The sequence below is a fragment of the Anastrepha ludens genome, chromosome 3, assembly GCF_028408465.1.
Source record: "Anastrepha ludens isolate Willacy chromosome 3, idAnaLude1.1, whole genome shotgun sequence".
In the NCBI taxonomy this organism is placed as follows: Eukaryota; Metazoa; Arthropoda; class Insecta; order Diptera; family Tephritidae; genus Anastrepha; species Anastrepha ludens.
The window spans coordinates 45,087,403-45,101,609 of record NC_071499.1 but is presented as its reverse complement, the minus strand read 5'-3'; the positions used below and the strand labels follow the sequence as shown (position 1 = coordinate 45,101,609).

The window sequence follows — 14,207 nt, the reverse complement described above, 5'->3', positions numbered from 1 at the left end:
TAGCGCCGTTCAAGTATCTTGGATCCAGCTCTGCGGATGTAATATCCAAACAAGAAGTTAGTATGAGGCTGAAGGGACTTGGACTTCTTTTCACTACATAAGGCTATAGATTCCTGGTTTCTTTCTAAGCGAACGAAGCTGAACCTCTATAAAATAATAATTAGGCCTTGCTTGACCTCGCTTTCAACTGCGTCCGAATTCTTTGACATCAGCCACATCTGGGTTCCTGGTCACAGCGAGATTGCTGGAAACTGTGAGGCGGATGAGCTGGGGAGACAAGGGACATGTGAAGTGATTTCCCCGCAAAGGGAGAGAATTGGGATCCCCCTGACTACCTGCGGTCTGCTCCTAGAAAGATGGGCATCGCACCAACTCAGCGATCGCTGGGCATGTACACAAATGTGTAAGGTCGCGAAATCCTTCTGGCCACGTGTGGACCGGAGGCGCTCGGGCGAGCTTCTGAGGCTGACAAAATATCAGCTCTCTAATCTCGTGGGTTCTCTCACAGGACACAATGCGCGAGGAATGCATGCTGTGAGACTTGGAATCACCTCGAGTCCTTTTTGAGCTGGATATATGGAGGATGAGGTGGAATCATCTTAGCACCTTCTCCTTAGCTGCCCTGCTCTGGCGGGGCTAAGATCTAGGCATCTTGGCTCCTACTTCTTTGCCGCGCCTGCTGATATAGTTGACACTGACATTAAAAATCTGCTGAATTTCATCAGCAGCATAAAACAGTCGACGGAAACATAGTCATCGTTCGTAAGCCGCACGCTCCTAACCATCCCATCGGTCTTTCTCTCTCGCTTCTCCCCCTTATAATGGTATCACAAAAAACGAATCTTTCTTCGTCCAAGCGTGCCCATCCCCTGGGCAACCATAACAACCTAACCTAACCTAAGCTGTATGTGCCGTATTAAATAGGTCGCCCAAGGAAAACTGAGATTGACAGAGTTGATGACGACACCAAGACCTTTGAATAGAAAAACTAGAGGATATCTGCAAATTATCGACATTTTTGGTCCGAGCTATTGAGGGAGGCCACCTGTCAAACTTTCTACTAAAACTTGGAAGGAAAGACGTTCGGTTGATGGTCGGTATCATTACAGCACACAACCCATGGGGTCAGCATATGACCACCATTGGAAGCATTGATGACCCAATCTGCCTGCCGTGCTTGGAGAAGGCGGATAGCACTGAGCACTTTCTCTCTGAGTGTCCTGCCTAGATCAAGGCTACGAGTTTTGGGTTCTGATGTCGTGAGAGTGAGTAATATTTGTTCTCTAAAACTGGAGAATATTCTCAGATTTGCCAAAGAATCTGGAAAATTTTCACTGGACTAACAATCTCTATCTCTGTCTCTATTCTTTCCTATCTCTTTCTGTGATACTTCTCTTCTTCCCTCCTTGACTATCTACCCTCTCTCCAGAGCTTTAAATACAATGGGCTTTTTAGTCTGAGTGTTTTAAGAGCCACCAAATCTCCTGCTGCTCCTTGGCTCGACCTTTTCAAATTTTAATTTCAATTTTTACAAACTAAAAAAAAACCTTTTGATGCCAACTTTTAGAAAACCTTTGAATTTGATTTCCTTCCGCTTGGCTGGATAGAGGCAAAGGTCTCCTTCATACCCAATGCATTTAGGTCCCCACACACTAACTCCAAAGACTTGGACGCATTCGTTTAACCTCTTTTCTCCTCAAGATCCAAGAAAGAATAATGGTTGAATATATACGGAGCGACATGCCTATACTAATCCACAAAAACCGTCTTACAATCGCTTGTCGGGTTGGTGGAAAAAAGTTTATTAGACAAAGAGTTTGCACTGGTTGCTTTCGTAGGGATAGAAGGCGCCTTGAATGCTTTTGGAATGGAAACACTCGTTGTTGCCCTGATAGAAGCTATACTCGTCAGAAGAAAGGTAACGGCTAAATTAGGCAGCACTGCTCTAAGTAAACAGGCCTGCAGAGCCGCACCACAAGGTGGAGTCCTCTCCCCTTTTCTTTGGATTTTGGCGGTAAACTCCCTATTGCTCAACCCTAGAGAGTGGGTGTTGTCACGTCACTACTTACGCAGATGATCTAACAGTTACCGTTAAAGGAAAATATTCTAACACCCTTATGGATATTCTGCGCTCTACCACGGCCACACTTGGAAGCTGAACTGAGCGCAGGGGACTCAGCATAAGCCCCGTAAAAAGTGAAATAATTCTCTTTATAAAGAAACATAGGCTCCCTATAATCTCCCTGCTAATTTTTAAGGGTGTGGAGATTCCTTTGAGATAGAATGTTAAGTATATATTATATTTAGGGCTCATATTAGACAGGAAACTCACATGGAAACCTAATATTGAGGAAAAAGTAAAGAAGGCCAACGCTGCGTTATATACTTGCAAAATAGCGGTCGGTGCTAAATGGAGGTTAACACCTCATTTTACACATTGGCTCTTTACTTCTATAGTTAGGCCCATCTTAATATATGGAATACTTGTAAGTTGGTCAACTGCTCAAAAGGCGAATTGCGCTAAAATAATGAGTAAGGTGCAAAACACAACGTAGCCGTTGCGTCGGCGCCTAGACTCAAAAGAAGGACGCTATGAAAAGACCAGTGGTTTGGCCACGCTTCTATTTTGCATACTCGGAGTAGTCAACATCATCATCATCAGGTAGCGATTACACCTCAGGGTGAGCTTTAGCTTCATCCACAATCCACTTCCAGCCTGCACGGTTCATAACAACAGGTCAGCTATGGCTTGGTCAAGCCAGGTTAACCTTGGACGACCTCGGGCTCGGGTCATTAGACAATTCGTTGCTAAAAAAGATTTTTGGGGGCGGCTGTCTTCCACGCGCAGAGTGTGCCCTAACCATCGAAGCCTTTGGGATTTAATGTGTTTCACGACGTCTTCTCCCTGGCATAAGTTAGCAACTCATCGTTGTAGCATATGGGGCCAAACACCCTTCGGAGTACTTTTTGTTCGAAAACTCTTAAGGGGGTGTTCTAGTCTAGAAATTTGAAAAAATCGAAAAATTTTTTTTTTCAAAATTTGATAGTTTAACTATTCAAAAATATCTCCCTAAAAGGATTATTCAAAATTCGAATTATTTTCGAAGTTACAACTATTTTAGTGACGCGACAGCTAGATTGGTTTGAGCGGACGGCAACCTTCAAACGAGTTTTCCTCGAAACTACTTCTTTCGATACGGTCGATACGATATCTCAAGTTCTAATCAACCGATTTGCTTTAAATTTGTCATGAATATTCCTTAAATATATCTCTATCGTATGAAGCTCGAAAAATTGGAAATTTCAATTTTTTAATATGTGTAAACAATTCGAGAAAGCTTAAAAATAAGAGAAAAATCGACCTCAATTCTTCGAGTAGCCGCCATTTTATGGAAAAAAAATTTTTTGCCGTTTTTTCTCGTTCATACGATAATGACATTCATATTAATTAAGAATTTGTATTTTTTTTTTTCCAAATGACCACAAGGGTAGAAATCGTGACGACGAGGACACTGCCTTTTTGAAGTGAAACTTCTTTAGGCGCGTCGGGGGCCCCAAGGCAGATTGAAAATAGGCGAGTGAAACGGTAAGTTCGGAGCGTTACCGAAATCCGTCAAATGGGCGGGGCCAAGGAGCAGCTGCTCCTTCTCACTCTCGCCTATTCGCTCTCTCTGTCGCTCTCTCGCATCGCAAGCGCTGAACGAAATGCATATAGCACACAAGTAAGCATTGAAGTAGACTGGCGACATGCAGGCAACCGACAATCGACAACCGACAACGGGTATTATAGATAACCATAGCCCGTGCAAATGAGTGCTGTGTGTGAGTATCAGATAAAGCGCCGATTGAATGTGTGTAAGCGGAAAAGCAATAAGAAACTGCTGTGAAGTAAATAGATGGTAGGTATGGAGGAGACGAAGCGATACAATGAGTGCGTTTGCCAAACGAGTGACGATAGTTGAAGTAGAAGGTTGTAAAATGACATTTCAACCGTTTCGGTGATCAAAGCAAATTGATTAACGCGCCAAAAGTAGGCAAAAAATACCATTGGAAGTGCAAAGAAATGTCAGCTTCAAATGGAACACTGCATCCAAGTGTCAAATTTGAAGCTAATAAGAACAAAAATAAATAGTACAAATTTATGTGAGTGATATAGAAAAACAAATATGAAAACCGGAATTTAACACGAGAGAGGGGGGAGAGATCTAAACCGGGGCTCCCATGCATGGAACAACCAACTTAGAAGTTTCACTTCTACAGTGCGTGAGTCTGACAGACCCTAGTTTTTTTCCCCCCCCTTCCACTTCAAGGACGCATAACTCCATGAAAATTCATTTTTTGTTTTCAAATTTAGTTTGTGTGCTCCTAATATATGAATAAATAAATGATAAAAAAATGTATCGTAAAAATATCAATAGCTTTTTTTTTATTCATCGTCAAAAAATGCTCGAAATTCGGGCGTCTAGACTAGAATACCCCCTTAAGCTACTTTCGTCTTTGCTTGTCAATGTCCAGCACTCGCAGCCTTAGGACAGCACCGGTAGTGTTATGGACTGGTAGAGGCGGAGTTTACATTCACGTGTGAGCAGTTTGGACTTCAGCAATTTTGCGTGGGCGTAATATGCTTTGTTTGCTGTCATTATTCTGTCTTGTATTGTGTCGTAACTACTGTTGTCATTTTTTATTAACACTCCCAAATATTTGAAGTGTGGAACACCTTCAAAAGTTCATGACCCGATTTGGATGTTTTCAGGACATCGTCTTACTTCGCCGCGGGAGACCTTCAGATATTTAGATTTGCTTTCATTTATTCTAAGGTCTACCGATTTTGCACGAAATTCAATATTACGGAAGGTTTCAATGAGATAACTTTTGTTCCTTGCCACTATTGCGATATCATCCGCGTACGCGATGGTTATTCCTGAGCGACTAAAAAGGTTTCCAAACTTCACTTTGTTTTTTATCGCATAGTGAAGAAGGAGATTAAATAAAGATGTGGAAAGCGCGTCGCCTTGTTTTACGCCACAGGAGATTTCGAAGGGCTTTGACACTGCTTGTTGTACAACTACTTTTCCAGTGGTGTTAGTTAGTGTTGCCATGACCAGCTGAATAAGTTTGTCGCTGATACCCAAGTTAGAGAGCGCTTCTGGGATTTTGTCTCGGAGGATACTATCAAAGGCTTGTTTCAAATCGACGAAGAGGATGTGTACGTGTAAGTTGCATTCATAGCATTTTTCAAAATTTTGCTTTAACATAAAGATTTGATCTGTTGTTGATAGACCTGGGCGAAATCCGCCTTGGTATTCGCCCAAGATTTTTTCTGCTTCCGCAGTTAGCCGGGATGCGAGGATTCGAGAAAAGATTTTATATGTGGAATTTAGGAGAGTGATTCCACGGTAGGTTTCACAGTTTAATTTGTCTCTCTTTTTGTGAATAGGAGTTACCAACCCTAAACGCCATGCTTCCGGAATGCTGCCTCGGTGCCATGTTCTTAAAAAGACAGCAGACAGCAGATAGCAGAACTTGACGTCCGTTGTCGTCGAGATACTTCAGCAGCTCTATGGGAATGGCATCTTCCCCAGGAGCCTTATTGTTACTCATAAGAGTAATAGCTTTATCAACTTGGAGTAGTCACAAACAAGAAATAGGCTATTCTAGGCACTGTCTTTGACTCACTTTGGAGTATACCGTCAAGAAGGGAGTGGCAGACACCAAGAGCATGGCGAATGGTCCAAAATAAAAAGACTGAGCTAAAATAGAAACTACAGGCGGTTTTTTCTAATAACTTCGAGTTTATTTTTTCAAAATTTGATATTAGCTTTTTGTTCGAAACTCATTTTTGTACCAATGATACAAAAATACAGACACTTGAGATGCAATAACTTATATAACTGCAATAACAATAACTCCACTGAACCGAATGTCACCAAGCTTTCACTGGAAGTCAGCTAGTGATGTAACTTCCAACGCACTAACTCATTAAAAAGATGGCGCCATCAAAATCATTTGTATGACACCCGTCTTTTGTATTTTGGACTTCATCTTGAGTATTCTCAGATAGCCAGGTGACCATTAAATCAATGAATGCGACTATACTAAGATCAAATGTTACACAGTAATGCCGGGCAGCCCTCAATGATACTATTAGTGCCGTATTCAAGGACAGTCTTACTTGTTTCCGGGGCACAGAGATATTGTAGGAAATTGTAAAGCTGGTGCGCTAACCAGAAAAGGTTTTGCTATTCAACTGCTAGGTGATAAAAGTACTATTGGGATACTTAGCCTTGTGCCACGAGTAAACTAATAATCAAAAGCAACATTATCCAAGAGGCCAATAGCTCAAGGAGAGATGAAGATACATGTGTAACAGCTAGGCTACTATGGCCGCAAATAAACAAAAAAAGGACGAAGGAATTGCTTTGCCTCGCATGAGATGATATCTCGAAAGCCTTTGCAATTGTCCAGCACTAGCTAAAATCAAAGCCGGTTGTCTACGTAAATACCTTTTCAATTCACTTACAGCACTTTCTGGTGTGGGGATGGGACCATTTTGTGGCTTCTATGAAGCGTAAATGAGATTCCCGTGCAGCAAAGTGGTATCACAACGGACCTGTAAGGTCTAACTGAGTTGGTCGTACAGAGCGAATCCAATCTGTTAAACAAACGTTCGATGAAAGGCCAGGTCGTGCAGACTTAGAACAATTGTATGATTTGAGAATTCCTCGGATAACTGCGTACAAAATTTCCACCAAGTTTTTAAGTCTCTTTAGCTCAATTCTAGATTTGCGCCACATAAGCTGATAGACTCCGATAATTTTTCGCTCTTCTTTTCGACACAAAATAAATTTTCTCCATTTTTCAAGTTTTCTTCCATATTGAGTTGGCTATCCGTTGATATCTCTGCAATAAATTAATGGATTTGAATTAAGCTTGACATTTGTAGTTGTATGAAACTATCAAGCATTCCTAAAAGTGCTCAACACTTTCCCAATTCTTCCATACAGCGAGCGTTTGACCACCATTTGCAGCTGAAGGGAGTATATCGTCAGAATATTTCATCAAAATAAAATACAAATATTTGAATGCTTGCATAAAATATAACGACCCCCATTTATATTAACAAAATCCAGTTATTTGGTTAAATAGTTATAACAAATAAAATATAAGTAAATGTTAACTAATATGCACTTTAAAAACTTTCACAAGCCTATTGACAACTGCCAAGAGTTGAGGAATCAGGATCAGTGTAGTTATCAGTTGCATTTTTGCCATAGGGCTTCTCAGCATTCACTTCTAGAACATATCTGCCTCTTAACGTATGGGGTACAGCATATCCCATGGGATATTCACTGCCAGCACATTTGCCCTCCTGCAAACTATTCAAGGAGTTGCAGCGTTTTGCCAGAAAATCATCTTCATTATTTCGATAAACCGACTCAGCGTAGTAAGAAACAGCGATATTATGTGAGCAAATGGGATCATTGCAGGCGTCTTGTATAGGAAATTTACCCCCAACATAGAAGTCAACATCTCCGTAGGCGATGAATTCACCAAGAGTACCAGGAGATGTGTGAATGATATCAACAAAGTCAGCATCACTAGAAGATATGATAGTGAGCTCCTCGCCCTCATTAAAACAGGGTAAAGCTGGATCAAGACCAGTCACATAGGGCAACGATTTCCCAGTCAAATCGCGATAGTGACGAGCAGCAGAACCCACGATTTGTGCACCCAAACTGTGACCCATTATATGTAGTTTTCCAATATCTATAATAGACTCCAACCGGTGTATGCCTATGGCAAGATATTCGCCTATTTTGTCGGTATTCTCTGATGACCAGATAAACAGTGTGTTTAAGTAGATACCCGTATCTAGGGCCTTGAAAAAGAGAGCAAAGAAAACGAGAAAACAATTACATTTGAACAAGAATTGGATTAGGAAGTAATAAAGTTAGAAATAAGCCATAGTAATACCAGATAATTAGTATCGCCACGACTATTATACGCCTTGGCTAGTTCAGCTTGCTGATCATTATTCACAGTCGTAGTCCAACCAGTCGAGAATATAACTGTATTCTTTTCAGGATCGAAATCTTTGTCGTGAGCTAAACCTGATGGATCTGCGACAGGATATTCTCGTTTATCGCAGGATGTGCGAAATTGAAATTTTATATTTCCCAGTGTTGGTTCATATTGATCAGGAGTCTTGTCCTTGTCCTTGGCAATAACCGCCGAACCTTGGAGTGTCAGGAGGAAAAAGAGTGATTAGGAAATTATCAAATTTACTTATTTAAGGAAAGAGGCTGCACCTATAGGACTTTTAGGTATTTTATAACACATCGCTCTTGGAAGGCAATTCAAACTTAAGCATAACAATTCAGAAAATTTTGATATTTAAATGTAACTGTAAGTGAAATGTTGTTATTATGCAAGTGAAATGAAGATACTCTTTGAGCAAAATATAGAAATAGTAAAAATAGTCCGAATAATAGTAGAAATTAGTAGATTGAATTGATACTTACAAATTGAATTTGCAACGCTGTTCGCAACTTGAGCAGGTAACCCTTCGACTATATTTTTTATAGACTTGAAAAGGTAGTCTGGTCGCAAAGGTCCGGGTGCACTTTCGACTAAGCCTTCGATCGCCTGTTCTAGTGAGTACAACACATCCTGGATTGTGAAATCCAATGCAATGTTGGCGTGCAGTATTGACAAAAGGAAAATAAAGCAAAACAGCTTCATTCTACAAAAACTTAAAATCTTGAACTTTGTGGAGAAAACAACTTCTACTTCCCAATTAGATTTACTTCAATGTTTCAGTATGCACCACCAATTTATAGTAAAATTTCGTTGAGGAAACTAACTACGAAAAAGTTAATTTACTAAGTTGCAAATTAGTATGCTTATGTTAAGTGGGTAATATATATATATATAATTGGCGCGTACACCCCTTTTGGGTGTTTGGCCGAGCTCCTCCTCCTATTTGTGGTGTGCGCCTTGATGTTGTTCGACAAATGGAGGGACTTACAATTTCAAGCCGACTCCGAGCGGCAGATATTTTTATGAGGAGATTTTTCATGGCAGAAATACACTCGGAGGTTTGCCATTGCCTGCCGAGAGGCGACCGCTATAAGAAAAATGTGTTTCTTAATTTTGGTGTTTCACCGAGATTCGAACCCACGTTCTCTCTGTGAATTCTGACTGGTAGTCATGCACCAACCCATTCGGTTACGGCGGCCGCCAAGAGGGTGGCAGTTAAGTGGGTAATAAAAATACAAATTAGCGCTGAGCTCGTTTAAAACCAATATTTATATGACACTTAATTTGTAAAGGAATTCCAAGTTCTGAGTCTCCATTACTGTTAGGGATTTACCCAATTCACAAGTTTTGTAGCTGTTCTGTTGGGGTATACGCCGTTAGATAGAAAAGCCAATCCTAGGCAGATGTATAGATGCGGTGAGGTTAGTGGCAGGGGGAAAATTGTTTTCATATTATTGTAGCTTCCTTAATAATTAATTCTAATTTGAGAAACCAAGGCCCGTGTTTAATGACAATTGCGAAATATAGAAACAATTTACCTCTTCCACCTCCTATTAGCGGAAAACTATTACATGTCTTTGAAGTTAGGTTTGCTGCTGATAAAATTTAATAGGCTGCAGGCATAATTGTTTTATAGGAGGCTAGGTAAGTAAACAACTGTCGCACTCCCTCTTCGTAAATCGGCTATCTAATTTGAAAACATGTTACTTCTTTACATATAGACGTACAAGTTTTATAAAAAAACACCCTTAAAAATTGTAATAAAAATTAATCTTTTTAATGCAAATTAAGTGGTCGGCAACACTTCCCTTTTGACGCTTCGCCTTTTAGTTATTCGTTGAAAGCCATTTCTTTGGGATTTTCACGTATTTTTGCTTCTGTGGCGCGAACTCGCAAGATATAAACTTTTTGTATATGGGTCGAGTGCCAATTTTTAATAAATTAAATTGAATATTTTTTTAGAGCAATGAAGTTTTTCTGGAACATACTACCTGTATGTATATAGTACAGTAGGTCATAAAAAAAAGATTTGTTTTTATCGTTTGAGAGAGCGAACCGGAGATTGAGTGAGTTTCTGGTTGAGCTCCTTTACGGATTTATTTATATGGGCTGCATAGCCCATAAGGTTTGTTAGCGCATATCAGTGTGGTACATCTTTAGATGAAACTGTTGAGCCTTGTGGCTCGAGGTGAAGTGGTTGCTGCTTGAGGGTTAGATGCTGTGCAGGTAGTGCACGCTTTAGGTTTACCATTTCATATGCCCTTTGAGAGATGCAGCGATCTGTTGGGCAAATGAAGTTATAAAAAATGATAAAAAGTGTAAATTAAGATAGAAGATTCGAAAGAAACATTTCCATTGCAGGTTGAAAGAAAATGTGGATAATTTTTTTTTTTTTTTTTTATTATTAGCTTTATTGCTTAATTGTAATATAAAATGGATTTGCTGCATCTTCTCCGGCTCGTTCAGCGAATTTTCCTTGACGGCCGCTATCGACTCAAAGCGGCGTCCGCAGAGTAGAAATTTAAGTTTTGGGAAGAGGAAAAAATTCACGGGGGCTAATCTCATTGAATACGGTGGTTGCTCGATGATACTTTGTTTTTAGTTTTTGCGCAAAAAGTGTTCACAATATGAGCCTTGTAAGACGGTGCATTATCATGGTGCAAGATCCATGAGTTGTTTTTCCGCAAATTGGGCCGTTTCCTAAGCACACAAATAATATTCTCTCTTTACCGCAGAACCATTTTTAACAAATTCCGATTGCACAACACAATGATAATCAAAGAAAACGAGTGGTATGACTTTCACTTTTGACCGAATTTGACGCGGTTTTTTGGGTCTCGGCTCATGTGGATAATGCCATTCATCCGCCTGGTTGCATGCTGACTGGTTTGTATGTCAAACTCATATACCCACGTCTCATCACCTGTTATGATGCGTTGGATAAACGGTGGGTCCGAAGTGACAAGTGAATTTGCTCAAGCATGTCTTCAGTCACCTTCTTCCGACGAATTTTTTGAAAGAAATTCTACTCTCTTGGAACGAATCGAATGGTAACCACGCGTCTAATGTAAAATGTTGCAAATTGTTTCGTGAAGCACGCTAAGGTCACGAATTACCTCCCTCAAACTTAAATGACGGTTCTCCAGTACCACTTCTTTGTCCGTTTTTATTTTTTTTTAATTTTGCCAACTTCTAATCTGGGTAGAATCACCTAACATTTGCATTTGGTAGCCACTAATTTTTTTTGAATGAAATTGTGTCTGTTAGGTGTTCAACCGAGCTCCTCTTCCAATTTGTGGCGTGGTCTTATGGCTGTTCCACAAATGGAGGGACTTACAGCAGAGAATGTTAATGCAATGAGAAGGTGCAAATGTTACTGTGAGCTTTTTTTAGTACAATTGACATTTGAAAGATTTGTAGTAAGGTCATTTAGCACACCGAGCTTATAGACACCTCACTGACTTTTGCCCACACAAAAATTAGAAACACCACACATTTTTCACCTCAACACACAACACATTTCTCACCTCGACATTAAACCAATTAAATTTTTACTATTTTCGTATTTTTGAAATAATAAGCGAATACGTAAAATTTATTACATAATTTTTTTTTTCAATTACATTAAAAAAAAAAACGATTTAAAAATAAAAATTTATAAAAAAAAGTTTGCGCCGGGAATTGAACTCGAGTCGAACATGTGGCGAGGAAAAATAGGTGGTGCGTTTATTTCTTCGACTGCTTATTTTTTTACCATTTTGTTACTTTTTAAATGATAAGCGGATACATAAAATTTATTACAAATTTTTTTACGATTACATTAAAAAAAAAAAATTTAAAAAGGAAAAAAAAAATTTGCGCCGAGAATTGATGGCGAGTCACGTGGGGAGGATAAATACGCAGAGCGTTTATTTCTGCGCCTGCGTTGTGAACCAAGGTTTTGTGCATGCGCGCGACGCGAATTAATTTTAATAAAGTTCTGAAAGTAATTCATGAAGTTTTTCATTACACACATATGTACATAAATGAACGTATACTTTATATGTAAATAAATGATGGTATATGAAATATACATAAGTACATAATATGTATGTACATGTCAATAGGAGGTATTTGCATTCAGAAAAAAAGAACGGTTTAAGATAAATCAACACTTATTTTATATTGTATGCCAATTTATAGTTTATGTATTCGACAGCATTTACATACATATGTATGTATGTACATTTGTATATGAAAAACAATAATGCACAAGCGCAAGAACATCATATCACATATGCAAGTATGCCCAAATAACCTTGACTTATGTATGTACACATGTCATACCACATCACATTCTTACAAGAAATCAAATACACATGCGCACTAGAACGAGTTTCTTCCTAACAAGTGCAAAAACAATTCTGCTCTATGTATGCATATATACCGACTTTATGTCCTAGCATATATACATACATACATATATACCTACTTGCCTTCTAAACTTCCTACAAAATAATTGTATTCATATGTTACAACATCCATGCACGTTCATACATTCAAGCATACATATATGTACATATGCGCGAGCACAGCGCTCCCTTCTTGCTTCCGTGTACTTTTGTCTTTCACCAGTCGATATTCCTAATATTGTACTTACAAAAACACAATACTTTGATAGACGCAAAAGCAACAGCAAGCACAACGCGATGGTCGCTTTGCCACCACACATTCTAAAATGTTCTAGAACACAACAAAAACACATACATACCTCACATGCGCATGTCGCCCAAAGCTAAAATCTAAGCCTAGCGACTACAAAAACAAAATACATTCGTAGACGCAGTCGCAGCAGCCATGATTCTATCAGCGACGGCGCTGAACAATTTAGAACAAAAACAAGGAGTTCATTCATAAGTTCGAGCTCATATTTCAATTTCATTCATAAAACGAGCCGCCCATATGCCAATTTTCGCGACCATTCGAAAATAGTCAATATTGGAATATTTCGCGTGGAATTATTTGCCAATATTTGATAAATCTTAAATTTTTGTCATGTCGAGTGGCCGCGGCTCCGTATGTAATATATGTATGCAGCCTTATATGTATGTAAATATGTCTTCTAACTGTGCGACAGTCGCGAGTTAATGCGACTTCCAGCGAATCACACATTGCTGTCCGCAAAGCCGCATGTATGTACCTTATGATCAGAAAGTACCGGGAATGTTTAAATTAAACAAAACAGAGTTAAATTTAGGGCAAATTTATATTATCTCCTTCAAAATATGACCCGTCTGAAGCAACACACATGTGCCAACGTTTAACCCAGTCCTCCAAGCACCCCCGGCAGGCCGATTTGTATTCTCTTTGATCAGTGCGATGGCGCGTTATCATCATGCAAAATCTGAGGATTGGTTGCTCACATTTCCGGCGGTTTGCAACACACAGCATCTCTCTAAGGTTTCAAAACGGATAAATAATATTCTCTATTGACTGTCTGGCCCGATGGAAGGTACTCATGGTGGACTATGCCTTGGCAATCGAAGGAAGCAGTCAACATCACCTTCCCGGTTCTTTTTGCTCATAGGGTATACATATCCCATGTGTCAAGTGTGCGCAGAAGCTTGTGTTCTGGGTTTGTTAGAATGGTGGTAGTTTGTACATATATTTATACACATATGTGAGTATGCGCGTTTGGCTTTCTGGACGGATATTAGAATGATATTTTCTCATCAATATAATTTGGATTTGATGAAATAGATTATAGACATATGTACATATTTTCTGTTTTGATTGATTTATATAAAAATCAGATCATATCCAGTATGAACTATTTTATACCGAAAAGAAATTTCCATTTATGAAATACAAAAAAAACAGTATTTTAAAGAAATTTTAATTAAAATAAACTCAAAAATTTTACCAAACTTTCCTGGTTTGAATTGTAAAAAAAAATGTGCAAGAAAAAAAAATATGACTTCAGGACTTGAACCTGAATTAAATACGTGCCAAAAAACAAAACGAATAACTCCGCCGACTTTAGCTTCTGCACCACAAACTAACTGTCACACGGCCTTCTTAATCGCAAATTTATTCGCTTCGATTTCCTTAGTAGTGTGCCGAAAAATCTTATGAACTTCCTCAGTAGTATGGTAAACGCAGAAAAAATCTGAATTTCTGTCCTAGCG

The 14,207-nt window shown here is 39.2% G+C and overlaps 1 protein-coding gene across 1 annotated transcript; it reads right to left on the bottom strand.

Annotated features, from left to right (window-relative positions):
- Positions 1–7,083: 7,083 nt before the first annotated feature.
- On the bottom strand, positions 7,084–8,818 carry LOC128857855 (vitellogenin-1-like). Its single transcript, XM_054093645.1, has 3 exons — positions 8,523–8,818; positions 7,975–8,237; positions 7,084–7,879 (listed from the first exon to the last, which is right to left on the bottom strand). Exons 1-3 carry the CDS (start codon positions 8,740–8,742, stop codon positions 7,208–7,210), a joined length of 1,155 nt encoding a protein of 384 aa, XP_053949620.1. The 5' UTR covers positions 8,743–8,818; the 3' UTR covers positions 7,084–7,207.
- Between the last annotated feature and the right edge of the window lie 5,389 nt (positions 8,819–14,207).

Bases quoted from the DNA above. Each gene is read 5' to 3' on its own strand.
- LOC128857855 (XM_054093645.1), bottom strand. From the start codon at position 8,742: ATGAAGCTGTTTTGCTTTATTTTCCTTTTGTCAATACTGCACGCCAAC. The intron at 8,238-8,522 runs GTAAGTATCAAT...TGACACTCCAAG, and splicing joins CAGCGTTGCAAATTCAATTT to GTTCGGCGGTTATTGCCAAG. The intron at 7,880-7,974 runs GTATTACTATGG...CTCTTTTTCAAG, and splicing joins GTGGCGATACTAATTATCTG to GCCCTAGATACGGGTATCTA.